Raw genomic sequence first — 17940 nt, 5'->3', positions numbered from 1 at the left:
TGTTCTGGAACCTAACTAAAATGTTCAATTTAAAGCAGAAGTTAATAAAAGTTTCCTTTGTCTTGCATACCACCTCTCCCTAATTCCATTAAAAAAAGAGAGGTTTAGAACAGGAAGAATCAACCCCTAATTGTGGACAGTTTAACCAAAAGGCACAGAACCCCAAGATAGGATCCCAGCATGGTCCTGGGCATATCTTTTGCAACTATGCTTTTACCCTTCCATGTGGAATCTTTTTCTATGAGGGACTTATTATACACAAGTTTTGGTAACTTGGTATTAAATCTTAAAAACAGCATTCAGTTTTTCTAATTATTTCTAAAGCACTCTAAATTCAACTAAATGCCAATAATAAATTTCATTTATTAAATAAAGGGAAAAGTAAAATGAAATTAGGAAAAATCCTATATATAAACTTTGAAGAAGCCAAAATACATTTCTGGGGACAATAGTAAATAGTGAATAATCATTTATAGATAAAATTGATAAAGAGAATAATCCAAAGTGGTTGAGTATTACAGTTACTCTAATTCAGTTACATTATGGGGCAAATATTGTAGATGGCACTGTGGATTTAATCATTTTTAATTGAGTGATCTGAGATTCATTTAACACCCTAAGGAATAAACCTTTTTACAATTGAGGTAATTTGAGGTGAAATTTACATCTAGTGAAATTGCTCTCACCTTATGGGTAGAAGTCTTACATTTTGACAAGTGTATACATAGTGTATCCATCATGCCAGTCAAGATACAGAATTTAGAAAGTTCCCTCATACTCCTTCTGTTCAGTCCCCATCCCCCATAGGCAGCCACTGTTCTGATTTCTATCACCATAGATTAGTTTTTTTCTCTTACTGAATGTCACATAAATGTAATTATACAATATATGCTCTCTTAAAATGTGGCTTAGTCCATTGTATGATTATACCACAATTTGTTTATCCATTCTCCTCTTGATGGATGTTTGGATTGTTTGCAGTTTTTGCTGTTTTGTGAAAAAGCTCAAGATACTCCACACAAGTGTACCTGTGGAGTACGTTATCTTTTGCCTTGGGGTAAATACATGAGTGGAATTGCTCGGTTAGAGGATATGTCTAACCACATTTAATTTTATAAGAAGCTACTAAAATGATTTCCAGAGAGGCTGTATCATTTTATACTCCCACTAGTAATGTATGAGATTCAGTTCTGCTCTATTCTTGCCAATATTTGGTTTTGTCTGCCTTGTTAATTTTAGCTCGTCTAGTTGGCTTGAAGTAGTACCCTGCTGATGACTGACAAAGTTAACCACATTTTCCTGTGCTTATTGGTTATCCATATATGTTCATTTGAAAAGTGTTCAAGTTTTGCCCATTTTTAATTGTTGTTTTCTATTATTTATTTGTAGGGCTTTTTATATGTTCTGGATATAAGTTCTTTTTCAGATAGGTGTATTGTGAATATACATATCTGAAAAAGAATTCTCGGCTGTGGTTTGCTTTTTCATGTTCTTAACATTGTTTTTTGGTGAGCAGACATTAAATTTTGATGAAGACCAGTATACCTTTTTTTTTTTCATTTATAGTTAAGGCTTTTTTTGCATCTTAAGGAATATTTGCCTACCCCAAGGTCACAAAGATATTCTCATATCTTCTTGTAGCAACTATATAGACTTTGCTTTTATATTTAGATCTGTGATCCATTTAGAGTTAATTGTTCATTGTATGAGGTAGAGGTAGATATTGAGAAGGTTTTTTTTTTCCAGGTGTTTTTCCAGTACCATTTGTTGAAAAGACTGTCTTCATTGAAGTGCCTTGGGGCCTTTGTTGAAAATCAATGGACTGCTTAGATGTGGGCCAATTTTGTTTCATTGATCCGTTGTTTGTCTAGTCTTAAGCCACCATGTTGTCTCAGTTACTGTAGCTTTACAGTAAGATTTGAATCATGTAGTGTAAATTGTCCAACTTTGTCCTTCTTTTTGTCAAGGTTGTTTTAGCTATTTTAGATCCTTTGCAGTTCTATGTAAATTTTTGAATCAGCTTGTTAGTTTTTGCACAAAAAAAAAGAAAAAAACCTGTAGACTTTAGATTAGGATTATGTTGAGTATCTATCGATCAATTTTGAGAAAATTAGTGTCCTACTCATCCATGTATTTAAGTTTTTAACTTCTTTCAGCAATGTTTCTAGGTTTCCAGTATAGTTATTGCATTTATTTTGTTAAATTTAATCCTAAATATTTAATATTTTCAATGGTATTGAACTACATTTTGTAAAATATTATTTTCAAATTGTTTGTTAGTATATAGAAGCACAAATTATTTTTTTAATATTGATATTTTATCTTGCCATCCTGTAACCTTGTTAAATTGACTTATTAGCTTTGGAAGCCTTTAAAACATTTTTTTTCTTAGGATTTTCTACCTTTGCAGTCATTTTGTCTGTGAACAGAGACAGCTTTCCTTTATTACTAATCTTTTGCCTTTTACTTCTATTTCTTTCCTAAATGTACCGGCTAGATTTTCCAGAATAGTGTGGAATTACATTGTTGAGTCGAAGTGTTAAGAAAGCAGACATCCTTGGCTTGTTCTCTTTCTTGGGGAGAAAGCATGCAATATGTCACATTAAATATGATGCTAGCTGTAAGATTGAAGAAGACCCCTTCTATTCCTAGTTTAAGAGTTTTTTTTTTTTTTTATCATGAATGAGTTTTGCAGTTTGTTATTAGCTTTTTCTGCATCTGAGATGATTGTATATGGGTTTTCTTTATTCTGTCAGTGGAGGAATTACATTGATTCAGTTTTGAATGATACATCCTTGCATTCCTGGGATAAGACCTTAGTGATTCTGATCTATTATCCTTTCCGTATATTGCTGGATTCTATTTGATATTATTTTGTTAATATTTTCTTTTCCTATGTTCATGAGAAATTCTGGTTTATAATTTTCTTGTAGTATCTTTGTCAGGTTTGTTTTTTTTTTTTAAACATGGTTATGCCGGTCATTTAAAATGGTTTAGGAAGTTTTCCTTTTTTTCTCTATTTTCTGAGAGTTAATGTAAAATTAGCAGTACTCCTTCCATAAATATTTGATATAATTTACCTGGGAAACCAACCCTGCCACAGATTTGCTTTGTGAAAAGTTTTAAATTACAAACTGAGGAATTCCCTGGTGGTCCAGTGGTTAGGACTCTGGGCTTCCACTGCAGGGGGCACGGGTTCAATCCCTGGTTGGGGAACTGAGATCCCGCATGCCACTGTGCGGTGCGGCCTAAAATAAAATAAAAAATAAACTAGTATCTCTTAAAAATAAATGAATAAATAAATTACAGACTGAAATTCTTTAGCAGATACTGGGCTGTTCAGATTGTGTCTACTTGTTATGTGTAGGTTTAGGTAGTAGGTATTTTTAAAAGAATTTGTTCATTTTATCTAAGCTGTCAAATCTTTTAATAAAAAATTTGTTGGTAATAATTCTTTAGGATGCTTTGAACATCTGTTGTGATATTACCTTCTTCATTCCTGATGTTGATAAGTTGTGTCTTCTTGTATTTTTCTCCTTAATTGTGTTTTCTAGTCTTTCAGAGAACTAACTTTGGGTTTAGTTGATTTTCTTTATCTCTTATCTATTTCATTGATTTCTACTCTTTATTACTTCCTTCTATCTATTTTGTCTTTTATTTGCTCTTTTTTTTCATCTTCTTAAGGTGACACTGATTTTAAACCTTTCTTCTTTTTTAATATAAGTATAAAGTTCTAAATTTCCCCTAAGTCTTGCTTTAACTATATTTCATATATTTTGATGTGTTATTTTCATTATCATGAAGTTCAAAATTTTTAATTTCACCCGTGATTTCTTTGACCTTGGTTTTTTTTTTTAGTAGTGTGTTATTTAATTTCCAAGTATTTGGAGATTTTTCTACATATCTCATTACTATTAATTTCTAATTTACTTATGTTTTGGTTAAAAAAAATCTGTAAGATTTCAGTCATTTCAAATTTGTTGAGATCTGTCTTAAGAGCTAGCATATAGTCTTTAACGATGAACGAGCTGGTGGACTTGAAAAGAATCATTCTCAGTTGCTGGGTGTAGTTTACAAATGTCAAGTAGATCTAGTTTGCTGATAGTGTTGTTCAGATGGTCTATGTCTTTACTGATTTCTTTGTTTACCTTTCAATCAGTCATTGAGAGAGATATGTTAAAATTTCCAATAATGATTATGGATTTGTCTGTTTTACCCTTTAGTTCTGTCAGTTTTTGCTTCAAGTTATTTTGAAGCTCTGGTATTAGCTACACACATATTTGTGAATTTTTTGGAGGGGGGGGTCTTCCTGATAAATTGACCTTTTTATCATTATGAAATGTCCTCTTTATTCTGGTGATACTCTTTACTCTATGTCCATTATAACCACACACTTGTGTGTGTGTGTGTGTGTATATGTGTGTGTGTGTGTATTTATATAACCATTACACCGTTTTCATGCTCACTTTTTGCATGGTATATGTTTTAATACTTTACTTTAGACCTAAGTATATCTTTATGTTTAAAGCTCATCTCTTGATCTCTTGTAGACAGCAGTATTTGGTCTTTTTTCTTTTTTTTTTAATCTAGTCTGACCATCTCTAACTTTTAAATTGAATGTTTAGGATACTTATGGGTCATGTAATTATTAATATTTTGGGGTTTAAGTCTGCCATCTTACTCTTTCTTCCTGTTTACTGAATCTATTTTTTGTTAGTTTGTTCCTCCTTTCCTATTGTATTTTGTGTTAACTGAATATTTTTTGGTATTCTATTTTACTTTTTATATTGACATCTTAAGCTATACTACTTTTTATTATTTTTTTATTTAGTGGTTTCTTTATGACTTACAGTATGGTTCCTAATTTATCACAGTTTGTTTAGGGTTAATATCATAAAATTTTATTAAAACTTAGAAATCTTAGAAAAATATAGTTCCAATTATCCCCTCTTTGTTCTTTGTGCTATTGTCCTGTATTTGATTTTTGCATGTTAGTAACCCCACATTTCAATGTTACCATCTTTGCTTCAACAGTACATTGTTTTTAAAAGAAATCAGAAAAAGAGGAACAAAATTTTATAGTTAATGTGGTAGGCAGAAAATGTCGCCTAGATATGTCGATGTCTTGATCTCCATAACTTGTGAATATTTTGTTAGATGGCAAAGGGGAATTAAGGTTGCAGATGGAATTAAGATTGTTAATCAGTTGACCTTCTGCCAAGGAGATTATCCTGAATTATCCAAGTGGACCCAAGTAACCACAAGGGTTCTTAAAAGTGGAACAAGGGACAGAAGAGGAAGTCAGAGTAATTCAATTTGAGAACAGCTTAACCTGCTGTTGCTGGATTTGAAGATGGAGGAAGGGGTCATCAACCAAGAATGTGGGCAGCCTCTGAAAGCTGGAAGAGGCAAGGAAATGGATGTTCTCCTAAAGCCCCCCGGAAGGAATGCAGCCCTGTCAACGTCTTGATTTTAGTCCAGGGACACCAGTGTCAGATCTGACCTACAGAAGTGTAAGATAATACATTTGTATTGTTTTAAGCCACTAAATTTATGGTAATTTGTTACAGTGGCAGTAGAAAATGAATACAGTTGCCCAGTTTACTGTTACTTGTGTGTTCTGTTCCTTTCTCTAGATCCAATGTTCCATTTTCCTTCCTTTAGCATTTTTTGTAATACAGGTCTGTAGTTGATAAATTGTCTGTTTTACTTTATATGAACATGTTTTTATTCTACTCTTATTTGTAACAGATACTTTCACTATCTGTCAAGTTTGGGGTTGATGGTTTTTCCTTTCACACTTTAAAGAGATTGTCTGTTGTCTTCTGATCTCTGTCATTTGTGGTAAGTTAGCCTTCATTCTGTAAACACTGTATGGAATTTGTCTTTTTTTCACTAGCTACTTTTATGACTTTTTTTCTTTATCTTTAGCTTTTTAGCTCTTTGATTATGGTGTGGCTAAGTGTGGTTTTCTTTATATAGTTGAACCTTGAACAACACAGGGGTTAGGGGCACCAGCCCTCCCATGCCCTCGAAAATTCATGTATAACTTACAGTCGGCCCTTGGTATACGTAGTTCCCCTTTATCCACGATTCCACATCTACGGATTCAACCATCTTTGGACTGTATAGGTACTGTAGTATTTACTATTGAAAAAAATCCATGTATAAGTGGACCCGAGCAGTTCAAACCCGTGTTGTTCAAGGGTCAACTGTATCTATCATCTTCTTCTGTAATTTGGTATTTTTCACCAAATTGGGGACATTTTTGGCCATTATTTTTCAAATCCTTTTTTCTGACTCATTCTCTTTTTCCTTTTGGGCATCCAGTTGTATATATGTTAGACCATTTGATATTGTCCCACAAGCAACTGAGGTTCTGTTCATGTTTCAAATTTTTCTCCCTTTTTCAATCATGGTAATTTCTATTAACCTGTTTTCAACTTCATCAACCCTTCCTCCTACCCTCATAGTCCAGTCTGCTATTAAACTCATTCAGTAAACTTTGTACTTCCCTGTTTTAGAATTTCAGTTTTGTTATTTTTATACTCTCCCTTTCTCTGCTGAGATTTCCCATCTATTCATTGATTATGTTCCTATTTTCCTTTAAGGTGCTGTATATATTTATACAAGATGTTTTAGGGGAATTCCCTGGCAGTCCAGTGATTAGGACTCTGAGCTCTCACTGCCGAGGGCCTGGGTTCGATCCCTGGTCAAGGAACTAAAATCCCACAAGCCTCACTGTGCCCCCCCCGAAAAAAAAAAGATGTTTTAAAGCCCTTGGTAAATTCCCATATCTGGGTCTCTCAAAATCTATTTTATTGACTACTTACATTTTTTTTTCTTTCCTAGATTATGACTATATTTTTCTGCCTCTCTGCCTGTATAATAATTTTTTATTGCATGCTGGAAATTTTAGAGGATATGTTGTAGGAGGTCTGGATTATGTTGTCTCTGGATTATGTTGTCTTCCTTTAAAGAGCATCAAATTTTGTTCTGGAAGGCAACTGAATTACTGTTGGATCCTCTTGATCTTATTTTTTATGCTTTGATCGGGTGGGACTTTTTAGATTTTGTCCTTAGCCTAGGGTATGTTCTTTACTTTAGGCTTGGTCCTTATTCCTAAGGCCTGGCCTTTCTGGAGTCTTAGTTGAATGCACAGAGTGCTCAGCATGGCTTTTCCACTGTGACTGCAGCAGAGCCTTGTCTGCTACCACTTCACACAGCTCTCAGCCTTGCAGTGGCTGTTTTCTGTTAGGCCTCAGAGTCCCACCCAGCTTATGTATAGATTAAATGTAGTGAATGTTCTCAGCCAACCTCTTACGGAAAACCCCATGCAGACTTCTGGAGTCCCACTTTTTTCTTTTATCCTGCACTGTAAATTTCAGCCTCAAATTTTGATTTCTACCTCCTCAGCCCTGTGAATCTGTTGCTTCTTGAGTTTCACCTCCCTGTACCACATTGGGAAAGTGCCCCCAGGCAGAAAACTTGAGCAAATTGGTGGGGGGCGGAGGGGGGCGGTTAACCTTGTGTTTCCCTTCTCTCAAAGATCACAGGCTTATGGTATCTGTTGCCCAATGTCTGACAAACAGTTGCTTTGTATATTTTGTTTTATTTTATAGTTTTTGAGGATGGGAAGGGAGGGTTTGTCTGATACCAGTTACTCCATTGGACCAGAAGTGGAAGTTCAAGAATATTCTTTTGAGGTAGAGTAATATCTTTGAATTGGGTATTGCTTCTATCGGATCAACTGAAATCAGAAAAGAGCCTTATGGTACTTTGAATTTAAAATCTTATTTAAACTTTCTTTTAAATCTTACCTTCATGATAAAGATATCAGATCAGACAGAGGGTTATTTCAGAACAATGCAATTGTATGAGAGAACCCCATTAGGAGTTTGATGTGTACCTTCCTGGAATTTAGTTTTAAAGCAAACCATAAAAAGACTTAGTAAATGTTTGTGGGATGACGTTGTAACTGAACTTGATTGTTTAACTATATAGCTGATATGGCCAAAGTACAGTTAACAAAAAAATCTGTTTGAAGAGTAGTTCATTCAGAAGTTGCTCTGGCTGCTGAGTAAAAAGAAGATTGAGAAAGAAAAGGAAGCAGGAAGAGCAATTTAAAAATATTTTGGTGGTCCAGGTGTGAGGTGGTTTTAGCTCAGAAAAGATAGTGGTGGTGGAGATGAAGAGAAGTGGATGAATACACACTTTGGAAGGAGAGCCAGCAGGTTCATAGTGTGAGAGATATCGTGGATGAATTTTGAGTTGATGGATTAAGTGGGTAGACATGCCTTTTTACCCACTCCATCCATGAGATGGAGTGAGGTGGTCTGGGGATGTGTGGGAAGTGACAAGATTTCTGTTCCATTAGGTTTGAAAAACCAAGTGGGTGATCAAATGGAAATGTCAGGTAGGCAACTGGATAAAAGTGTTCAAATTCTACAAGATGATGGATTACTTTATTTAGGACAAACTGGGCTCTGCCTTTTATTTGAGCTATGACATTAAAAACCTGAGGTTTGTTGACAATTAAGAAAATATCTGCTGGGTGCTATCGTCAGACCAGACCTCTGTCTGCCTTCTGCGTCTCCGAGTGTTAGCTTATTACCTGATCTCCACAAACTTCTAGAGTCATGTCTACAACACAGATGATACCATCCTCATGAGATTTTGCTGAACGTTATTAAGTCAGATCACATATGTCAAGTGACAGCGTAAATACTCAATTGCAGTTACTGTAATTAGTAAGTTCTCCAGGTCTCAGTTTATCTGTATAAACAAGGTACTTGATTTTTTTTCCCTTGAAATGAGGAAGAGCTGAGAAGTGAAGAGAGTCGGGTGGGGCCCAACTCACATTAAAATTAGAATTTGAGAATTTAAGAATCACTACAGCTTTTTTTTTTTTTTTTAAGTTAAAACATGGTTAGAGCACCATCTGAAGAAAATAATTAAAATTGTTCTTCAGATATATGTATGAGTATATGTAGCATTTCAGATATATAGTAAACTACATATCTCTCGGTTACTCCCATATTCTTGAATTCCTACTACAGTGTCTGTAAATTGCCCATGTGGAGGTATCCACTGAGGGTGAATGTTATGATACATCATTCATACATGATTCACTCATTGTTTTTTAAATCTCCAATGATAAACTAGAAACTTGTGTTTATTATTATATGCCAGAGACATACAGTAGTATAAAACACAAAATCTTCTCTCCTAAAACACATTAAACTGAAATATGATTGGATATCATCTAGAAAAATGTGAGAAGTACATCCAGTTTATTTTTCAGCTGCATTGCCATGACATTCACGTTTGCTTATCATTAGGAAACTTAGATGAAACTTCTTTTCTACGTGGATGAGTTTTTACTCACTGGGATATTTGGAGGAGGCATCAAAGCTGAAACAATTAAGTTCGCATAGGTTCAACCTGTGTGTGCGTGAAGGCTCAGGCTCCCCCTGGTGGCAATAATGTCTTACTACTTCTATTGAAAAATGCTACCTTGGAAGATGAGGTTGTCAGGGTAGAATGATGTTCCCAGTTAAACACAAAACAGAAGTCTGGTGCCTTAGATAAAGATTTAGCGTGAAGTCCCTGGAATTGACTCCTGAGCAATCTTCAGCAGCTAGGTTTCTGGGCTCTGTGGCTTTCTAATCTTTCTTTAATTCTGAGAGGGGGAGAGGGAAGGAGGGGAAGATTAAGACATCTCCTAATCCTATCTATTCTGACCACTCAGGAATATGATGAGGAATTACTGAGATATATGTTAAGTGCTTTGAATTCTTTAAATAAAGATGTTTTGTAAACTTAGTTTTCTTAGTAACACATTTTCAGCTCTAAATTTCCTTCTATGGCAGTGGTCAGTATAAGATCACAAAAATAATAAGTCAAATGCTGTCATACTTATTATTTTATTTTCAGTATAATGTAATACACAAAACATAGTATACTATCTACTATACTATAATATATAGCATATATGCTATACTATATAATATATGGCATATATAATATATATACTATAATATATGCCATATATTATAGTATAATATTTTCTAGGTAATGTAATTAGATTATTTGGAGGATGCAGAAGAAGACTATAAGGAAGAAGAAAAATTATTTCTAAATGATATCTCATCGAAGAAATTTCTCTGAAAGGTGAATATTAATTTGAGTTATTGGTATAAGGTGTGTATGAGGAATACTTTTGAAAGATATTGGACTAATACTGGACTGCATGTATATTTTATATATACATTGTACCTATGGACAACTCATGGTTCTATTTCCTTAGGAATTTATTTGGAGAGTTCAAGTAAAACACCTACATAATTAAGCCTTTTAATTAAGAAAAATGGCTGTTAAAATTCCACAGCTTTCTGAATCCGCAAAATGATGTTGAGCTGCACCTAATGAAATCATCCTAAATTATTGATGAAATTTGTGCAGATGTCAGCATAAAAATGATATAGTTCTCATTAGCATGTAGCCTGTGTTTACATTTATTAAATCACAGGTTGTCTAGCAGTTGAAGATTAGCATTTTTTTTTTTTTTTTAGCCTTGGGACTTTTCCTCATCTTAACGCTGTTTGAAACTGCTGGCATTTCAGAACTCAGTTTGGTTAAATATATGGCTATTATGGTACTGTAGAATTTAAACATATAGACTAAATTCCTGAATTTTTTAAGACCAATATTTATGGCTAGAAGGACTGATGTTCTTTTAAGGTAACATTTCTGCTAATTTTTCTGAGATGGGAATGAAAGGCATTTCTTGTGGAATTGTAGCATTAATAACTTTTTTAAAAAAATTGACGTATAGTTGATTTACAATGTTGTGTTAGTTTCAGGTGTACAGCAAAGTGATTCAGTTGTACATATGCTTTTTTAGATTCTTTTCCCTTATAGGTTATTACAAGATGTTGACTATAGTTTCCTGTGCTTGTTATCTTTTTTACATATAGTAGTATGTATATGTTAATCTCAAACTCTTAATTTATCCCTCCCCCCCGTAGTAGCTTTTTAAAACATGAAAATACCTTTTTTTTTTTTCTGTTCTGATAATTAACGTAAGAAATTCTCTTGGCTAAAAGAAAAAAATCAGATAAGATAGGAAAGTATAAATAAGAAAATAAAAAATTACTTGCAATTCCAACACTCAGAAATATCTATTGTTATCAATTTTTTGTATGTTGCTCATATTCATCTTTCACCACCACTAGGCCTGGTGTGGTGGCCTTGGGGGGGCGTGTCCTCCTTGCCCCTCATTGCTTTTTCTCATTCTCCTCCCCTCCTCCCTCAAAGCACTTAGCTTTGAGTCTCATGCCATCAGATTATTCCTTCGTTCTTTTAAGATTTAGTTCCTGCCTCAGTGTCATTCTCTCCAACACTATTCAATAGCCACATAATGGATCTTTACAATAACTTGGCCTCTTTGTTCCTTCACGAAACCTTAGCTGTTTTACTTCCTCATCATACCTTTGACCAGTGGTTTCTAATCTGGGGCAGTTTTTCCCCCCAGGGGACATTTGGCAATGTCCAGAGTCATTTTTGGTTGTCCCACTGGGAAGGTGTTACTGCGTCTAGGGGTCAAGGCTGTGGGTGCTACTAATCATCCTACAGTGCACAGGACAGCCCCTGGCAGCTAAGAATTATCTGACCCAAAATGTCAGTAGTGCTGAGGTTGAGACACCCTGCTCTAACTTGAAGATAGCCTCACTACTGCACCTTCCTGAAATAAGAATGATTCCCAGCAGAGTAGCTTCCTAACCTAGATATTATATAATACTATGGATTATTGGGTGACTTCCTGTGAGAATCAGATGCTGGTGTATAATTACAATGGAACCATCTCTCTCTGGGAACAGAATAATACCTTAGTGCTTTTAATATTAGCACCTTCTCTGGCAGCATCATTGAATGCGTTAGCGTATTGTCTAGTGAATCAGACCAGCCAAATGTAGGAAAGGCAGATCCCATATAGGAAATCCTTCCAAAGAAGCATTTAAGTTTCTTTAAACATACAATTTTATTCTTTATAACAAACTCTACCTTTAACAATACCATATTTTATATGTCTGAGACCAAGGCTTCATCTCCTCCCCTTTATCTTCTTTTTAAAAAAAATTTTTTTTAATTAATTAATTTATATTTGGCTGTGTTGGGTCTTCGTTGCTGTGCACGGCTTTCTCTAGTTGTGGCGAGTGGGGGCTACTCTTCGTTGCGGTGTGCAGGCTTCTCACTGCAGTGGCTTCTCTTGTTGTGGAGCACGGGCTCTCAGTGCGCAGGCTTCAGTAGTTGTGGCACTGGGGCTCAGTGGTTGTGGCTCGCGGGCTCTAGAGCGCAGACTCAGTGGTTGTGGCTCGCGGGCTCTAGAGCGCAGGCTCAGTAGTTGTGGCTCACGGGCTTAGTTGCTCCGCGGCATGTGGGATCTTCCCAGACCAAACCCGTGTACCTCACATTGGCAGGCAGATTCTTAACCACTGTGCCACCAGGGAAGTCCTCCTTCCCCTTATCTTCTCTGTTTGACTCCTTTTGAGTTGATTAAAAGGTCTTTACAGATTTTTTTTTCTCCACAAAGGAAAAAACCACTTAGTCAATTCAATTGCTAGAAAGTAGTTTATTGTATTCTGTGGGCTCAGAAAGCCCTACCAGAATGCCTCAGCGATGCCCTTATTAACTGAGAAAAATGAAAGCAATGATAATATCATACGCTGAAAGTAATATTGAGCCCAGAAATGCTGATACAGATTATGAATGTAAAATTCCACAGGACAGAATATCAGTGGCTTTGTTTAGCTCCAGGCATTTTAATTGTTAGGGTTTGGGTCGTTTCTTTGGGCCTTTATTAGACCTTGGTTCTCTTGAAAGGACTGATGAAAGCTTATTTTCTCACTAGGAAAAAAAAAATCATTCCATGGCAACAATTGCTGTGATCATAGATTTCCAGTTCTCATTGCTATTATGGGGAGTGTGAACACCTGAATGCTGGCTTTGAATTTCTTATTCTAGGAAATTAAAAGTAGTGGTACAGTTTCTGTTCAAGTAGTTCTTGGAGCAGAAGAGATTTGTGGGCTCTGTATATAGGATGGAGAAGGGCATGTGGGGGGTGGCAGCACAGACCACAGATAGGTTCCAGCTTTGTGGGCCCACACCGTGGCCCAGAAATGCAACGTCAGATGCAACAAGAAAGGACAGTGGGTCAGTGGCGCACAGTCTGCCAATCTGGCTAGCCCACCATTTTCTTTGCCCTTGCGGTGCTGCTTCCACTAGGTAATCACAGATCATGTTGGGAGTCGTTCATATTAATAGAATCAGGATGAATTCTTTTGCCTTTTCTTAGAAGTAATTAGCAGGACCAGAAACAGAAGCCTCAAATCATTCTTCATTGTAAAACCACCACTGGGGGGTGTGTAGATTTGCCCCTGTAGTTCTAAGCTCTTTCATTAAATGAAGCCCTGGTTATAGCTGATTTTTATGTGATTTTTTTTTTTTTTAGTGGGCTAGCAGATAAATTGTCTGGTATCTTTGTACTAACCATCCCACATTAGCCTTCCCTGTCCAGTCTTTCCTTGTCTGGTGTCAGCTGGCAAATAAGAACTTCACAGTCTGGAAACTGTTAATGTTGTAGCTCTTCTAAAGTTAGAGATTAGATTGTTAGATGAAGCGTGTTTGCAGAGATGAGTGTTGTTTTTTCTATTTATAGGAGAAGTCCCGATATTCAAGCGAAAGAAGAGTTATGGAAGCATATTCAGTGAGTACTGTTTTTAAAACCCATGTGGTTTGAAGGCATTTACAAGGAAGACCACTGACACCAAGAGGCAGCCTCGGGCTGAAGCCTGTCAGGTGGCCTTCACGGCCGTCATTCTGTGGAGCCTGGCACTCAGTGGTGGTGCCTCACCACACCAGCAGACCTCTGCCGGCAGCCCTGACATCTCCTCTCCTGAGGCCAGCTAGCCTCGCCTGTAAATGAGCCTCAGACAGGCCAATATCGTATAAATAAATATCAAGGAAAAGAAATTTTAAGAAAGAAAGACACCTGCTGCAGGGGAGAGAAGCAGATCTTTTGTAGGGAAATGGAGGTGGCTGGAGAGTCATCTACATTCCGGTTATAGAAAAACTGGAAGAAGGTAGAAGAGCTACAGAAAAGGTTTTCCTCCCATTTTTTCCTGAAATACATCCTAGTTTTAAAATCTTCGTTCCTGGCTTATATCGCTATTAGTTTTATTAACACTGTGTTTTGCAACAAGATTAGAAAGGGGGAAACTCACCTGCCAATTGTGGAAGGTGTTAGTATTTATATCAGTATCAAAACTTTAATTCTCATGCTCATTCCCTTCTAGAAAGGAACTTGTGGATCCATCTGGACTGTCAGAAGAACAATTAAAAGAGATTCCATACACTAAAATAGAGTATGTCTTTGAAAATCTTTTTTAAAAAGTTTTATTAATATTTGTAAATGAGTAATCCATTCTTACTCTTCAGTGGTGTTCCATTCAGTGCTTTGTCTTTACATTTTAACTAAAATTAAAAATAACTATAGAGGAAGAAGTAGAAAAGGAGGTATTAAAGCTAATTATTCATTCTGTACTGCAATCACTCTCTTATTAACTGCCTGTTTGTAGGTGGTCCACTCATGCTGGGATTTTTTACACTAAATAAGTACAACAGTACTATAGGATCCTGGTTGGCTGAATCCATGGAGGGATTCAGTCATGGAGGGCAGACTGTAAAGTCATATGGGGATTTTCGACATCGATCAGGGTTGGTATCCCTAACCCAGTATTGATCAAGGGTCAACCGTACTATAAAGTTTTATTTTCATGTATGATGGAGGCAGTTTTCTTTTGTTAACTTGTGAGATTTAAGCCATTTAGGCTTTCCAAGCTTAGAGGAATCAAGTTCTTTTTAAAACTCTCAAAGTTATTATTCCTTTGCAGTTTCAATATTAAGGAAAATCTCCAAATTACCCTGTTCTGACTTCTGCTGTGTTTGTCTCCACGGTTTTTGGTGTCTTGTTTAGGACTCAAGGTGACCCAGTCCGCATCCGGCATTCTCATTCACCTCGAAGTTACCGCCAGTATCGCAGGTCCCAGTGTTCAGATGGAGAGCGATCTGTTCTCTCAGAAGTGAAGTAAGTAGGCAAGTGTGAGTACATCATCACCCTCATGGCTCCAGAACAGCACAGTACAATAGAACTTTCTGCAGTGATGGAAGTATTCTATATCTGTGGCTATGGGGTATTTGAAATGTGGCTCATGTGACCTAGAAACTAAAAATCTAATATTATTAATTTTAATTAATTTAAACTTAAGCAGCCATGTGTGGCTAGTGGCTGCCGTACTGGATAGCACAGACCTAGACTATACTTAGGCTGAATTATGGCCCTTCCAAGCTATGCACTGAAGCTTTTAGAAGAAAGGGAAAATGCATGAGCTATTCTATTTTGAATAATAAATGCATCCATATTTGAGAGAAGTTGGCATAAGTTTTTTTTTGAACTGATGGCATTTTGTCTTCTTTTACTACAGCAAATGTTATATATTACAGTAGTTTGTTTCTTTGTGTTATTTAGTTTCTCTTTTGAGGAAAGTGGCCAGATCTCAGCTTGACATGATAGGTACTATATGTTAAATGAATGTATTAATGAAATAATTATGCATCCATTTGTAAAAGTACTATAGTCATGGAAATTCATGTACTTGGTATTGCTGGGTAGGAATGTCAGCTGTTAAACACTGAATTAAGGCTTAAAACTTTGATAAACATTAACAAATTGGGAGATAGGCTAGCCCATTGGAGAGAGATATAGGCTGGGTTTTTTTTTCTTTTGTTTTGCTTGTAAAATGTAGGCCATTGCTGTCTATAGCTCCATAGGTTTATAAAAAAAAGAATAAATGGCCAGTAAGTGTTTCTCTAGAAACAAATCAAAAATCCATTTATACAACATATCACAGTAAGAAAAGCACATGGGAACCATACCTATGTTATATTCTTGGTTCTTCTAGTTATTTGCTGTGATTTTGGGCAAGTTACTTAACCTGTTGAACTTAATTCAAAAACATTTATTAAATGCCTATCTGTGTAAAGCACTGTGGTAGGCACTGTTAAGGAATACAAAGATATGTAAAACATGCTTACTTTGCTATAGCCCTTTTCCAACTCAGATTGTGATTCTAGGTACTGTCTCAGTCATTAATTCTAAAACTGACTCTCTGCAGCTCAAAAACGGATCTTGTACCTCCACTTCCTGTGACCCGATCTTCAGATGCTCAGGGTTCTGGTGGCTCCACAGTTCATCAAGTAGGTAATAAGTTTTAAGAAGGTGTTGTACTGATGACAAGTTTCTCTGTTTAAAAAACACATGTACAAAACATGGAAGGAGAAGGAAGGAAGGGTGTGTGATCAAGACAAGGCACAACCTGGGAAGAGCTATATTAGGGGTGAGAGCTAGAGGTAGTGTAAGGTCTAAAATGATCTGAGGCTTGGGGCAAAGCCAATGATAACAAAGATTGTAAGATTGTTTGGAGCCAGAATAAAGAAACAATGGGCTTCACTAATTTTAAAAAGTATGTCTAGATTAGTTTTTGAGCCAGAGAAACAGGGATAAAGTGGTAGACTCAGAGGGGGCCCATGTTCAATCGTTAACTGATGGCAGACGGAGAATTACTCAAGTCCTGTTTTATTTCTGTCTTCTTCATCAAAGAGAATTACTTTTCTTCTGGAAATGTTTAAAAAATGTGGTCAAAACGGAATTCAAGGAAATGGCAAAGCATCTAGCTGCCTTAACAAAATCAGTGTAACACTCAGCTGAATTAGATAGCTGTTATCAGGGGAGCACTGTAGCAGACATATTTCAGCAAGGTGTTTGACATCATCTCTCATTGTATTTTTTTTTAATGTGATAGAAAAACATGGAGGCTGTGTAAGGTTGTTGGATGGATTTATATCATTTAAATCATTACTCTAGAAACAAACTTGATGTTTATAATGGATCAGTATCAGCCTGTTGTTTGCAGTGGATTGTTTGAATTGTGGATCCCTTTGAAAGGCAATTATAACTACTGTCTTTTTCCCATAAAAATGCATGTAAGCACATATTTAATGCACATAAGCATATAATTCAGGAAGTTCATGGACAACCTAAGAACCCTGACTCCAGCGTATCCGTCATGTACTGCCCTGTGCTTATCTTGACTCATTTTTGTCAGTGACTTGAGCAAGGACAGAAAAAGCCTGTGCTAATTTAGGTTAGGTTCCCTAGGAAGAGATTCTGCAATGGAGGTTTGCATGGAGGAGGTATATTGGAAAGTGCTCTTAGGATCAACACTTGTTTGGGGAGTAATAGATAGGCAAGAGTTGAACTGAGTGGTATAGTCCCAATAAAGGCATCAGATGATCCCATGGGGAGCTCTGGAGCCGAGATGGCCCTTCTGATTCATCCCACTTGGAGACAAGGGGGCTGGGCCTTAAACACTCACCATGTAGCAAGTGACTGGGTAAAGGGTGCCCCTGGAAGGGGGCATGACCTTGAACAAGGTGGCTCTCTTCAGCACAGGGCTGTTCCTGGGGAGGGGCTCAGTTTTGTTTTTTTTAATATTTATTTTATTTATTTATTTTTGGCTGCATTGGGTCTTTGTTGCTGTGCGGGAGCTTTCTCTAGTTGCGGTAAGCAGGGGCTACTTTTCGTTGCGGTGTGCAGGCTTCTCATTGCGGTGGTTTCTCTTGTTGTGGAGCATGGGCTCTAGGCATGCGGGCTTCAGTAGTTGTGGCTCATGGGCTCAGTAGCTGTGGCACGCAGGCTCAGTAGTTGTGGCTCGTGGGCTCTAGAGTGCAGGCTCAGAGGTTGTGGCGCATGGGCTTAGTTGCTCCGTGGCATGTGGCATCTTCCCGGACCAGGGCTCGAACCTGTGTCCCCTGCATTGG

At 36.7% G+C, this 17940-nt stretch overlaps 1 protein-coding gene across 6 annotated transcripts in view; it reads left to right on the top strand.

Moving 5' to 3' along the window:
* The window catches only part of EPB41L4A (erythrocyte membrane protein band 4.1 like 4A), a 263468-nt gene that overhangs the window by 241721 nt on the left and 3807 nt on the right, over positions 1–17940 (top strand). For 4 of the 6 annotated variants that reach the window (XM_082455778.1, XM_082455775.1, XM_082455773.1 and 1 more), the window contains 4 exons: positions 13721–13768; positions 14358–14426; positions 15038–15148; positions 16236–16317. In XM_082455778.1, the coding sequence (XP_082311904.1) occupies positions 13721–13768; positions 14358–14426; positions 15038–15148; positions 16236–16317 (310 nt within the window). Of the gene's footprint in view, positions 1–13720; positions 13769–14357; positions 14427–15037; positions 15149–16235; positions 16322–17940 lie in introns of all 6 variants that reach the window. The other 2 variants (XM_082455776.1, XM_082455774.1) reach the window with 1 other exon arrangement.

The sequence above is a fragment of the Balaenoptera physalus genome (genome assembly GCF_965194825.1).
Source record: "Balaenoptera physalus genome assembly, chromosome: 3".
NCBI lineage: Eukaryota > Metazoa > Chordata > Mammalia > Artiodactyla > Balaenopteridae > Balaenoptera > Balaenoptera physalus.
Note: the sequence above shows the minus strand (reverse complement) of the source record. Positions and strands in the feature narration are given on the sequence as shown.